At 37.6% G+C, this 14,506-nt stretch overlaps 1 protein-coding gene across 2 annotated transcripts in view; it reads right to left on the reverse strand.

Moving 5' to 3' along the window:
* Positions 1 to 535: 535 nt before the first annotated feature.
* The window catches only part of REEP3 (receptor accessory protein 3), a 39,462-nt gene continuing 25,491 nt past the window's right edge, over positions 536 to 14,506 (reverse strand). For both annotated transcript variants that reach the window (XM_035554702.2, XM_035554782.2), the window contains exons 6-8: positions 8,841 to 8,988; positions 5,261 to 5,412; positions 536 to 4,514 (exon numbers count right to left, since the gene is read on the reverse strand). In XM_035554702.2, the coding sequence (XP_035410595.1) occupies positions 4,458 to 4,514; positions 5,261 to 5,412; positions 8,841 to 8,988 (357 nt within the window). In that variant the 3' untranslated portion in view covers positions 536 to 4,457. The remainder of the gene's footprint in view (positions 4,515 to 5,260; positions 5,413 to 8,840; positions 8,989 to 14,506) is intronic.

The following is a 14,506-nucleotide window of genomic DNA, read 5'->3' on the forward strand; positions in this document are numbered from 1 at the left end:
TTTTGTTTGGGCTTTGCTAGGGATGTTAACAGCTTACTAGAAGTGAGATTTAAACAAGGAAAGTTCTAAATTCTCCCATTCACTGCCTCCTCCTGTGTACCAGAGAACTCCGTTCACTAGGAAACACAAAACAAAGTCTGTTTTTTGGCACAAGCACAATAATGCTGCATGAAAAAAAACGGCTAGCATAGAAAAAAATTTAAAAGTTTTAATTAAAAAAAAATTCCAACACTTCCCTAGGAAGCCATACTCTTTTGGGAGATTAAGCATCTGATTTTGACTTTACTCTGAGAAGAACATATAATGAAAATATTTAATGCTACCGCATTTTGAAGTTGCCTTTAGCAGGGTAAATTCAATTTAAGTCTAAAACAGCATCAGGCTCCATGGCAAAACCTGAAGGACAGTTTAGTCATACTTCAGTTTTTAAAGTCTCCTGGAAGTTTAGATAAGCTGTTTCAGTACAGGAATCATAATAGTAAAATACAAATTACAGAGTGACTGGTTTGTAAATCATAATTCAGGTAATAAAATATCCACTGCGTCCTGCTCAAAGCAGCATTTATTAAAGACAGCATCAAGATAAGTCAATGCATAATGAAACTTTCCCTCCTACAAATATGTAAACAAGCTGACAGCAAGGTATTATTACAATATAAAAAGTAAAGCTTACATTGCATTTTTTAAAGCTACTAACTTCAGTCTCAATGTAGACAGTCTCTGGTCTGTAGCATTCAAAAATATGAGTTCTTGAAAAACGTTGAAGTATTGCCTTTGCACACACGTGTTTTTGTAGAAAAATACTTTAAAATAACAACTTCCCATTATTAAAACCAACACCAAAATAAAACTCATTTTTTGTTATTAACAATGTGTTAAATACATCTAGCACTTACTCCACTGTTCTGCTTAACCAAATTATCTTGTGTTCATTTTAAAATTCGTTATAATCTGCAAAAAGTATCTTGGATAATATTCAGTTACTTAAACATGGCTAAGCAATTAGCATTAAATAGCTAATATTGGCAATTACCTTGTAATCAGAGTCCAGCCTAAGTTTATATGCAACTGAGGCCATCAATTTAAACCTCATCTCAAACTGCGTATTTTAACATGTACAGTAGGCTCTTGCTAAGAAGTCCGAGTCAGTTAAGATATATTTTGGAAATATTCCAAAACTTTACAAGAAATATGTATTCTATTGTAAACTACCTTTAATCCCTATGTAAGTTTTTCTTTAACTATACTAGCATTTGTTGGTAGCAGTCAGGCAATTCTCAGGAAACACTTTGTGAGATTATTTGATGTGAATAGGTAGTTGAAATTCCAAAATCAAAAAGGTTGTTAAATCAAATTTTGATGTCTTAACTTTTTTCCAAGAAGTTTACTGGCAAAAGGTAGAGAGATGACCTTTGCAGTTGTTAAGGCAAAAAAAAGTTTGAAAATTCTCTGTACACAAAGTTTAAGATAACATTTCAAAACCAGACTAAACTAAATTTAACATGCAGAAATATGTATCATTTGGATGAAGGCTAATTATGCAATTGTGCCCTGTCAAGCATCAGCTGACAATGAACAGCAAGGAAAAGAAAATCTAAGGTAACAATAGTGAAGCAGTTTCAGGACGAATTCAAAGATCAAAAACAAGCTGGGGGGAGAGAGAGGGGGACACTTTACAGCAGGGTATTAGACAAAAAGAATAGCTAGGAAAACACTGGATGATTTATCACTTAAGACAGTATCTGCAAGAACACATACATTTACATGCAAACAGTAATTAATATGAATAATACTGCCAGCATTCCTAATCCCATCCATATTTCAGGGAAGGGGAGTTTATTTAGCCTGTCACCACTTAATTAACAAGTTACATTTGTCAGAAGTTACAGCCTTAAGTACGTATCATTGCATAAAGCAACTTACTGACCATGAGCTTTCTAGAGCCTAAACTTCTACTCAGATGTCTTCTAGCCTTGGAAACATGAAAGGAATCCAACCCTAGAAACAGGATCTACATGACGTTGAAACAGAAACTAGAATTCTGAAAGAAGGGCTTTCTCAGCTCTTTCACGCAGGATTCTCATTTGTAAAGCAATGACAATTTTATTGCCATGCTTACTAATTAAAAAAACATCATGAGTTAGCGCAAGATGTGGCACCAAGTGCTCAGGGAGGATGCTCAACTGGAGAATAACATTTAGAGATTCGACTCAGTGTCCAGGTTATTCTAATTTTCGAGGAAGGGCAAGATGCAAATACAAAAGCCTGTTTCCTCTAACATCTTACATACCATAACACACAGACAGACTTTTCCTGCTTGGGCGTTTCCTCCATTCGGGGAAGCAGATGAGAATTGCAAACATTTGTGGGGCAGAGGCAATGAACCACACCCTTTCTGAGCACTGCCCTCCACTCCTCGCACCCTAGGAAACAGCTCATTATAAAAGCTAAATCACAAATTGCCATTTTGGTTAGAGGACAGGATTTTTGCACTATACTCACTTGGGAGAGAGCAGGCTTCCTGTCATCTTGCATGAAATGATGTCTTTGAGTAAAGTAAAACAAACTTTGGCCTTCTGATCCCATGTGGAATGTTGCAACTTCTTACTAAAGCATTTACCTTCCATGGAGATGCTAAAAGCACCGTGCTATCAATATCGTTACATCTGTCCAAGGCTTTACATTTTGCTTGTAAATGCCTACAATCGCAATGCCAATGCAGACCAGCTGCATTTTTATCCATAAAATTCAAACCCTGGCCCAAAGAAATCTACAGAAGACTACTTCAATGGCAGTCTGTATTAACAGGCCATTAAGTGCCCACCAGCAGCAAACCTGCTATGGCTGTAACAATAAAAAGAAAACACTGCAGCAGACCCTTAAGAAAACGTTTAAAAGCACTGCAGTAGAGCAGGTGACTGTCATACCTGGGAGAAAGTTTAAGGATTGGAGTCTGAGATTCAAGGATAGGAGGGACAACACATCATTCTCCTTTACAGAAAATTAACACCATCTCTACCCATGCCAAGTAACAAAAAAACTATCTACAAAAAGTGGATTTGTCTTGCCAAAATCCATGGTAAAAAACTAAAGTCAGCCTACTTCTCAGAATTACAGAAAATGGAACTAACAGGAACCTCAAAAGGTTATTTTGACAAGTCCCTGCCTTGAATGACATTCCAAAATTAATCTGTGCAAACAGTCATGCCATGGACACTAGGTTATAACATGGCTGAGTAAATGAGCTAGACTTTCAGAAAAAGCTATTTGTATGTAAATATTTTAGTAATAACTTTAGCAATAAAATACTACACTGCCAAATTTAGAATCCACATGATAAGAAATATACACATATACATAATCTAAATATATATATATTTTCTTATAGAAATGCAGAGCAAAACCAAACCAGGGCCGGAATAATCAATCATACGTGCCACCACAACAGTATGACTTATATTACACAGTTGATGGGCTGCTCAGATCCCTGAGGTCTATCACCAGAATTGCTACAAGTTTTATTTACCACAATTTTAACCAAAAACTGACTTAAATCATGTTACATCTTCTCAGCTGAAGGGGGAAGAAAAAAGAAAACAAAACCAAAAAAAACAGACAGATAACCCCGCAGCCCTGTAAGACACAGAAAGGCACCTGATTATATTGTTAAGTGTTAGTTGCAATTATCTACAGCATCCTAAGTGTACTTAAGCAATCAAGTTATAAAAAGACCACGAACTACAGAATTGCTGGCATTCAAAAGATAAGTCTAATCTACCTAAGAATTAACTAAAACAACATGTGCAGCTGTAAATCAGTAAGTGCGCAAAACTACCCAGTTTTGCATAAAGTGCTAAACGTACCCCCATTTTGTACCTGTTAGCATTATACAAGTTTGTTAAGCTTGGAAATATGATGTGAGAAGATGATATTAAGGATACTCCCTGTCTATCTCACCTTTCCTTCTCCTTCCCCATATCATCTGCTGTCCTTTAAACTATGCTTTTTAACTACACATAGGTCTTTTCAGGAACTGTAGTTCAGAAGAATATATCAAGTATACCTATCTTTCCATGTAAACTAAAGGACACTATGGGTTCGACTTTCACAAGTTCCAAACACTTACAGCTTCTGCTAATTCACTTGGACTTGTAATTATTTCAGTCTGCTCAGTACCTCTGAAAAAGTCAAGCTGTTTCCTGTTACTCATTTAACTCTTATTTAAGCAGTGATGAAATTCATCCTATACCTTCTCCAGATTAAAGTCTAAACAACAAGCAATTACAGAAGAGCAGAGTAATACATTATCAAATCATTTAGGCTCACAAAACCAAGTCCTACCATATCTATTCATATATATCCATTATATGAATCATACACAGATCTTTAACACTTGAAGTACTGAATTCAAGTTATTATAATACAGCAGTTTGACTTGCAGGCATTGTGCAATAAACTTAGAAGTATACGGTGGGTCTCTTCTTTACTCTGTATTTCAGTGATCCATACCGTATCTGAGGGGGAAAAAAAATAGAACTTAAAAGAGTTAAGGTCACTTCAGACAGAAATATTTACCTTTCCACTACTCCAATATAATAAGTGTCATTAAGCATGCTTTGGGCACTTCACAGAGTCAGGGAGATAATCTGCCTCTGACTGAATGACAGACATTTTCAACAGAATTGGGCAAGAAGCTGTTCCCAGAGTTACCCCCCAAACTTTATGAGATTAACCATAGACATTTATCCTGAAGCATCCTTAAGTTTGTGACACACGCAAACACAAAGCTCTTTGAATCCCACATACAAATCTTCTCTTTGTGGGTTACAAGTCAAAGCAGGCCATATGTCTATGCCAACTAATAATTGTGAATTATCTTCAACCATTAAAACAGCAGATGCTTAATATGCACAATCAAGACACTCTACTGCAGGTGACAACACCATTATCTACACTCCTTTCAAGGTATGCCATTTCTGGAACTTGGGATTGGTGGTGCCAGCATTAAGATTACAAGCATCCCTTTTCCCTTGCGTAGTTAATTTCATTCCTGCATAATTTCATTAAGCACCCCAAACTACAAAAGCTTCAAGCCTAGATACTGTTACCACACACACTTCCTTCTCCATTTCACATTCTATAACCCAGTTATCATTGATAAACCCTCTAAGATTAAGATAAAAGTTAAATTCTGACATTATTAAAATGCCAAGGTACATCTTTAAAAGTAAACTCAACACTTAAGAAAAATTATACTTGCCTCTTTACGGCCTTTAATAGTTTTCACAGATTTCATGCTCTGCGTTCTTCGAAGGCCTCTCTGAGCAAACATTTCATCCTCGGAATGTGTTCCTTCCACCTCTTCATCTGTTTTATCATCTCCAGGATTTTTTTCCATTGGAATTTTGTAACCTTTAAAAAGCAGTCGTATAAAAGCTTGAATAAAAAGTACCTGTAACTTTTCTATTTCTAAGAAAGCCGTACACACATCCATCTAAAGGATACGTCACTCTTCCTGATGCTTCAAACCAACAAGGCATAAAGCAATCTGCCAGGAGCAGCACATTCTGCCATTTGTGAGAAACAAGCCAGTTCATTCCATGGGTACGTAATGCAGCAGTCCCTTAACTACAAAAGTTAAACCGTCAGTTTGGCACCATATTCTGCTTTACAATGAACTACAAAAAAAAATCACTGGTCTTCTTGAGAAGTACTTAAGATTTTTGGCAACACTGCTGTTTGGAGGCTATTTGAGGGGAAAAAACAAAAATAAACTTGCAGATGAATGAAAACCCTTCTTCTGATCCCGACTATATTTTATTTTATGCGCGCCCTATAGTTTTCCACAGCCACTACTAAATGTGCTGAATAACACTGATGCCAACACCAAGCATCTGGACAAAAATAACGTCTTCACTTTCAGTGTAATCTGTTGTAAATTGCCAGACGAATACCTACTTTTACACTAAAGGCTACTAAATGGGACACTACTCTCCACCAGCCCTATTATTAACTATGAAATTACTGTGTACTTAAAATTAAGTACAGGCAGATGTATTAGAGAGATAAACCACTCTATACCTTTTACAATCTATGTTGTGTTTTAAACTTAACTTTATATGTTTATTTGGTTATTCCTTCCTTCGGTGTTTGTTTTACTATCTCATAGCAAAGAACAAACCAGAAGGTTTCCAGCTGCCCAGTTTATTGTCCTCCTCCCTCCTCATTGCCACTCCCATTAGAAGTTCTATACTGGTTTTCCATTCTCAGAGGACTCCCCCCAAAAGAAGAGATTTGCTGATGTATCTTATCAGGAGCCATGAAGTTTCATGTTTCCTTAGAAGAATGTTTAGTTTTTGCAATTTGGGATAAATACAAGAGACTCAGTTTAGGGCAAAATCAAAGTAGCCTTCAAAATAAGGAAAGAATTCTGAGTCTCGTGTTATTTCTCACTTAGACATCACTTACATATCTTTTAACTGTGCTTTTTGATTTTGAGTGACCCGTCTTTAACCCCAGAAGAGACATTAAGATAAAAAGTGGCAAGTCTAAAAACAAAAGTAAGAACATTATGATCTTCATGATTTACTTCTCAGTTCTATATAAAGTTGATCAATACCAAATAACTTTTCTTCACCCAGCCTTCTTGTCCCTCCTCAAACAAACCCTAATCTTTCATTTCTCCAGTTCTCTGCCCCATAGAATCAAATCCTACTCTTTCACTTCTCGAATTTACTGCCAGAGTTCAGTTTGCACTTACTAGAAATTAACATATAAAACTAATTTTAGATTAGTATCTTCATACTTGCATGCATACTTTCTGCATACTTGCATACTCTATGCATGTTAAATACCAAACTTCATTTTAGACAGATACAATGCGAAAGAGTTATTAAGGGTTGCTTAAATCCTGCAAAACTAGGACCAAGGTTATTAACAAACATTTTCACTAGAGGGAGCAAACTGCTTAAAAACATGTGCTGGAAAGATCCTTAGGGTCTAAAAGCCAAGACTCCTCATCATAGACATATACAGCTCCCAAATGTAATCTGGTCCCACTGGCAAGCTCTACTTTCGAAGGCCATTCCAGAACCTACAAGACCGAACACCTAGGGACATCTTTTAGACACTAAACCCAACTTTATTCATAACCAATAACCACTTCATCTTAAAACAATGTTTCTTTAAGCAGGTTCTTTCTTTCCTTTCGGTCATTTCATTTTTTCCTGAACTTAGAATCAAGCTTACCTAGCTCCATTGCTATCCACAGCAGACTTGCCCCTCCTGCCATTCTAGAGACAACCTGTCACTGCCTCCAGTACATTTTCAATTAATCTTTTCTTAAACGTGGAAGCATTCAATCATATCTGTTACTTATAGTTATTTACTAGGGATGTTTTTGGTGGCACGAATACTTATCTGTAATTGTAACATGCCATTTGATTCATCAAAATGACATTTGCCTTTTTCATAACAGTCACCCCATGATCAAAGTCCTTCTACAAATGGGTCTTTTCAAATGGCTTGTACAGAAACCCCTAGTGCACATCACAAAAAAATAACATTCTGCTACATAGCATTTCCAACTCCACCAGTGGTTTTGTTTTGGTTTGGTTTTTTAATCCCTAATTTAAAGAAGAAGCTTCAAAGAAAACTGGAAAGGTATACACTAGATTTCGGTCCAGGAGTAGAAATAGTTAAAATTAAAGTATCTCTAAGAAAACGTTTTGACGTGAGATTGAATGTCACAGTCACTGACTATTTACACAGTATAACCTGTACTTGAGTAGTTTTTACTGAAAATTGAATTTTCAGCATTTTCAAGTTGCTTCAGAGAAATAACTTATGGTCTGTTACTGAGGAATAGCTCATGCACAACAGCTGCAGTGACATCATCTCTGACACAACTCTTGGTGAATTCATGGGCTTTTTCCCTGGCCAGTACTTTACGCTGACTTGCACAGGATACCTTCTGGGCTCAATTACCAATTCAGCACAGAGTCATTCAGGTGGCCATTTATTCCTCAAGAAACACTGAGCTACCATGTGATTCCTGGAATGCCTTGTAGTCCACAGCCACCACTTCTCCCCAAAACAGAGAGGTGAAAAGAAAGGACAAACTTAGGGGGATGGCCAAAAGAAACTAGAAGAGAGCTACTTCTTTTGTGAAAAATATCAACCACCTTACGTTGTAGTCTCTCCATTTAAGAAGGTATGGTTGACAGTATTCCACAGAAGTCTCTCTTCAAGCAGCACAGGCTCCAGAAAATCTCTGCAAAAGCATGTTGGTCACTGCACACCATCTTTTGAGGGTCAATATGCATTAGTATGTTATGGCAATTTAATGCCTTCATTATTCCTATCACCACATGTGATTTTACATTTTGACCCAACAATGATCGCAGACCTGCTGAATTCATTGCCATTAGTTTTCTCTTCCTATTTATGGAGATTCCATAAATTTTAATGTTTAACTTTTTGTCCATTTGTCACAGAAACACTAATTAATCACTTTTTTTTTTTTTTTTTTACTTCCAATTACGCTTTATTTTGGCAAATTATTGTTGCTAACTGACAGAGACAGGAGAAATTACTAAACTGTTAGTGATTGCGAAAAAAATGCACTGGGGGGACAGGGTGCGTCATTTGTTAACATTGCAATATGTCTTGCTCAAGCCAATTCCATTCAAATATTCAAGAATTCTTTGTGTTGTTTGTTTTTGTTTATTTTTTTCCATTTCTAAATGGGGTAAATTACTCCTGTTCTTTCTGATTTTTGTCTTCCATGTATTATTTATTATCTGGAAAACAGAATTCCTTTATTTTAGAGGGATACTTACCTGGAGGTTCATTTGCAGAGGCTCTGGTTTTCTTTTTTGTTTCTGGTAATGTCTGATAGGGCCTCTGTCCTACTGGCTCATCTCCTTGTATAGTAGTCAAATCATGCATACTGAAACTTCTCAGTTTCTCAGTTATCGCACCCTGACTCTGAAATACAACAACAGTATCTTTGAAAACAAAGCAGAGGTTTTAATTTTGATGTTAAAGTTGGCTTGATGACAGTTAAGTCCATGTTTCCTTGTTACACTACAAAATTCACTGAACATAAGCATGCAATAAACCTACATTTGCTTTAAGTATTGCTTTTACCCAAGTTTAACTGTATGTTAATTCTAGAGGAAAAAGTTACAGATAAGCTAGCTGTTTCATTACAAATGTCTCATTCCACTCCCTTACTCTGAACAAATAAAGGCTTTTTGGGTGAGGGGAAGTGTTTGAAAGAACAAAAACCATCAGAAATGCTCAATTTGCTTCAAACATGATATTTCTCTAGCAGTGTTAGGTAGCATGACAGTGGCTTTAACACTTCCATTTTAAGAAGTGCTGTTGAAGATGAAGATTTCTGATATTTTCTATTTTACTCTCCACAGATTTTAATATGCAAAGGAAAAAAGGATTAAAAGTACACTCTGAAACAGTAACTCAAGTAACTGAGAAACTGGCAGCACTACAAAAGCTCTAGGTCACAGAAACCTGAAACCACAAAACAAAGAGGTCCTGCCTGGACTACAGGCTAGTAGGTTCTCGTACTGGTGCATCTGTACTGACGTAATACTAACCCAACATCCAATACTACATTCAAGGATAGCTTAACACAGTTGAGCATTACTATTTCTTCTAATCGTTTTTGTTAACATCTTTTCTACATGGGAGATAAAGAAAGTTAAAAGATAAAGGAAGGTCATCAAGCAGCTCTTTCATCTTACATCATATGATCTTATTATAGCATTAAAGATTAATTTAAGCATGTAAGCAACCAAGACAGACACATTACTTAGTATCACGTTAAAACAACATTTAATTCTTGGGCATATGAAGCCAAAAAAAAAAATTTCACAATTTCAGAGGATGGTTGACCAACCTGTGCATGAATCCCATCTTGAGCAAGATTTTATGTTGTTCTTGCAAATCAAGATTTTGAGTAGAAATCCTCATTTGAGTGTTATGTTCGGTATCGGTACCATGTATTTGGATACAATTCCACACACCTTTCTCAGCAACAGCATAAAGCAGTTCTTGCACCACTGACCCCAACCATTTGTTCCCACTCTCATGCCAACAAGTGTTTGCAGATGGTAGGCCAGTATGTTAAATTATTTCATGTTAAAAATAACCATGTAAAGTGAAGAGAGCGCAGCGATACTCCTCAAACTGGCATGGCCACCAAAGCTTAGGGGAGAGGCAGGAGGGGGTAAGGATGTGGCTGAAACCCAATATTCATTTTCTAACAACTACTCACGAGTACAACATATAAAACTAAGTGCCCTACACATGCAAGAATAATGTAATTTAATTCTTACACCACCATTCATGCCCCACAATTAAACAATAAAAGAAAGGGGCTTTTATGAGGGAAGCAGAAGCCTTTGCTTTTCTTGCTCTTCCTACTGACAGTTCTCAAGAACACAGCTACAGCTTGCCTTTAAGTTAAAATGCACCACTGCAGAGTCTGTAGACGCTGTAGGGTCTGTGTATAAATTACACACTCTAAAGTTATTTTTATTTCCTAAAAGGCCTTATTTAAGGCAGGTCTGTCACTACAACAGGAATTCTGCCCTTCCACTGCTCCAGTTCTAGTATCAGGAAGTATTTGCACAGTAAACTGATTCACAAACCAGCTGTGTTTGAGGGCTGACAGGCAGCTGCAAGGACGCTAGAGAAATGGAGAGAAACAGAGAGACAGGGCTGCTTCTTCTGACAGCAACAACAGCGTTCAGTATCTGCTATAACACACAAGCCAGTTGATCAGTGTGTCCATTGCCTGACCAGATGCAACTCAGCTCCAGTCTCAATCACTGAACATTGATGAATGCATGAAATGAACCCAGTCAGTTCTCAGCGGAATCCATATGATTTCAGCACAACTCCGCTCACTTTAAATCTGGCCAGAATCTACTGTAACATCACAACAAAGTCTTGATTTGGCCCTGAACAGAAGTATAGGAAGACACACTTGCTTAAAAGTTGCACTGTGAGTTCACTCATCATGCCACGTACTACAAGACAATCATTTTGAAATTGTACAGGGTAATGCAATTAAGATTATAGTAATTAACATGCTAAGAAGAATTCAAATTACAAACCTGTATCTCTTATTCTGCATTAGAGACACAGAGGACTAGATCTTAACTGTGAACATTTGACCTCATTTTTCAGTGCATATTTGGATACAGAATTGTGTTTTTCAAAGTGGAAAAAAGGTCAAACAATGTGCCCTAAAATAACAATGAGCAAGCATCAAGACCTTTGGAAAGATATCAGGGAAAAATAAGAGATGCAGCAGAAGTGCCTGAGTTACAGGAGGAATGGGGGCTGCACAACCACCACTGTGCTGCAGTCACGCTCACAGCATGCCATCTTCAGCAGATACTTCCTACAGTCCCACCAGTCTCCTTCTGCCAGGAAGCAGTTTCCATCTCACCCCCAGGAAGGTCCAATCCAGCCAAATCAAGATCAGTTTGATATCACCACACAGACACAGAGGACAAATTTCAAGGGGAGAGGGTGGGGGTGTGTGCACTGTTGTGCTATGTTCTTTATTTTTTAAGTTTTTTGGACTGTTGTGCTGTGTTCTTTATCAAGTGTTGATACAGATCTTAAGTTTTAAGAAGATTCTTCCACCCTCCATGAACAAAATAAACATTCACGTTTAGAATTTTATTATGCTAAGACCTTTGAGATCTTGCTTAGAAAGTTCAGATAATTACTGGCCACAGCAGTCCAGTCGCACGTGGGGAATCTCCTGCCTCCAGTGCTTACCTTTACAGCTTTTTTATTTTTGAAGAGATGAACTGTGAAGTTTGCGTAGACTTAAAATGCAGGTCTTAAAAATGAGCCTGCTTACTTATTCACCAGTATTTCCTAAAACATATTAAGCCTTCTTCAGAGATCGCATTCATTACCAGTGATACATCTGAAGCACTAATTAAAGTTGTAATGGGTTTCTAAATCTAATTTTTGATAAAAATAGCCTACTAAAGGGACTGCTTTCTGAGACGACTTGGATTCTAGCAAGCTGTTCATATGTAGTTACAGCAGCTGACCCCCATCTATGACATGCCCTTCTCAACTTTGCTATTAGGCATGTATTTTTATAATCTATATACTTAACCCAGGGAAGTTGCTGTAAACAGACACCACACAGTATGTCTGCCTCGGGGACTATTTTTTCTTGTTTAAATCGGACTTGTGCTCCCTCAGTGGTCAGGATTGCTGAACAAAGCTGCTTAGCTTCATGGGACAAGTGCTGAATGGCCTCTGCATTCACAGAGGTTCCTGGAGCACCGTGGCTGCAAAGCCGTGGTGTGCAGCACCCACATTCCCAGCTGTTCTCTCCCCACTCCAGTCTGGGCTGACAGGGAAGGACTTCTGTTCCCTCTCAACCTGCAGAGGGACTGCTGGCCCACGACTGACCTCTGCAGTGTGCCTGGGAGTCCCAGCAGGGAGGAGGGATGAAAGCAGTATCGCTGGAGAGCGGAGCTGCTAATAGTGATACTGGCTGCATGCCACAGCTGGCTGCAGGGTACCTTCCTCTGTCATGCACTACGCAGGAAGGAGGGGAAGCTTGAGCAAGGCTATTAGAATAGCATTAAAACAGCAGAGAGGTAGCAGATTGAGGATGGCTAACAGTCATACAGAAATACAGCCATCAAAATAAGAATTATTTTCAAATAATTTACACATGAACAGTATTTGTGTGACCTTTTTAGGAAGTACAGTGTGTTTCAGAACATAATGAGTAGCCATCCTGCTGGTGGTGATAGAAAAAACAGTGTTCCGTAGTAGCTTGCAAAGTCAGAATTTGTGTGTTGGCAGAAATTGCAGCGTACAGTTAAGTTGCATCTCTGAAGATCTGGAAAGCAGATGCATCAAAATACAGGACACATTGGTGGAACTGAGTATTGTGACAATTCCCAAAAACCCCTATAAAACTGAGCTGGAAGAGCTCCAACAGTTTTCATATCATTAAATGCATCTTGTTGCTGATTCTTTCATACCTTGATTTTTTCTTAATTAGTACACAGTAAAAAGCTATCCTAGAGTGTGCTTCATCTTTAAGTACCCTGAAATTTGTATTTTTCAAAGATTTTTATTCTAAAATTAACATGACAGTAACACAATTTACTTTTCTAATGTGTGCTATTTAGCCGGTTTTGAAACACTGAATTTCAACTGGTGTAGGTTAATCAATACATTAAGGAAAAAGTAGCTTCACGATCAAATTGTGTTGTCTGGACACAAATTTCATGTGAACAGGGGCTAACTAGCAGCAGCTAAAAATATCAGTATAGGAATTTGAAGTCTAAGCCACAGCTCCTGCCAATTACATTTCAACTTTACAGCTGAGCACTCTTGAATCTATGTCAAATTTCAGTAGACTGACCTGTCTGCTTCAGCCTTCCCTACACAGCCAACTAGCCTTTCAATGCTAATCCCATTTTCCTTTGTCAGCCCTTGGAGAAGCCACTCTTTCCCACTTTTGTTCTTGAAAATATTCCAGATTTTCTAAGTGATTTTACTGAAGTCCAGGCAAATTTACTCAAGTCAGAGAATATAGAGATCCTAGCATCATTTACTTGAACACTTTAGTGAGCAGAAGTTTTCTTTGGACCTCTTCTCATCTTTAACCTCCTACATTCTCTACTCCTAATTTGAGATCCAATGTGTCAGAATAAGCATGCTTGTTCTATTAAAAAAAAGTGATGATAAATGTGTCTCCTTCCCATCAAAACTGATCCCACTAATAGCATTCCATTCCTGAAACACTATAGCATGCTCCACCAGCTCATGCTGAAGGGATAATCTTTTCACCTGCTGGAGGCAGCAGTCAGCTCTTGAAAAACAGGGAACAAAAATCAAGAACACGTGCATTGTCTCCATTTGCTTGCATGGAGCATTCACTCTCAGCTTTTTGGAATGAGAAACTGAAGAGAGGTTTAACATGCCAAAATAAAGATTTTCAGAGAGTCTCTTCTTTCAGTGTTTAAATCATGTCTATTTTAGGTCTCTGGTATTGTAGTAGTTTTTTTGCCCAAGCATCTCATCTGCACCGAAATAATTCTGTACAAATATTCATGAGCATGTTAAGCAAGTTTTAAGAAAATAGAGCAGGCATCCTGCCAGTCACAGCTGAATAGCTAAAAAATCCAAACATGGATGACATTTAGGCAAAAGTTATTCATGCTTCAGAAGAAACTGGGAGGAGATATTTGCATTATTTATTTTACCATGTATCTGTAGCACTATAAGAATTAACAAGGACATATTCAACCTTAGCCAGCCAGCCAGCCATGGTGAAAACATAGAGCCTAAGTATCATTACAGTACACATCATAGTAAGTTATGATTGCTGTTTGGCAGAGAATTTACCTTTTTAGCATTTTAAATAGCATAGTTCTTAAATTTTCCCCAGAGTACTTTGAGGTTGGTTTTGTTGTTGTTATTT

This window comes from Cygnus atratus, chromosome 7 (genome assembly GCF_013377495.2).
Source record: "Cygnus atratus isolate AKBS03 ecotype Queensland, Australia chromosome 7, CAtr_DNAZoo_HiC_assembly, whole genome shotgun sequence".
In the NCBI taxonomy this organism is placed as follows: Eukaryota; Metazoa; Chordata; class Aves; order Anseriformes; family Anatidae; genus Cygnus; species Cygnus atratus.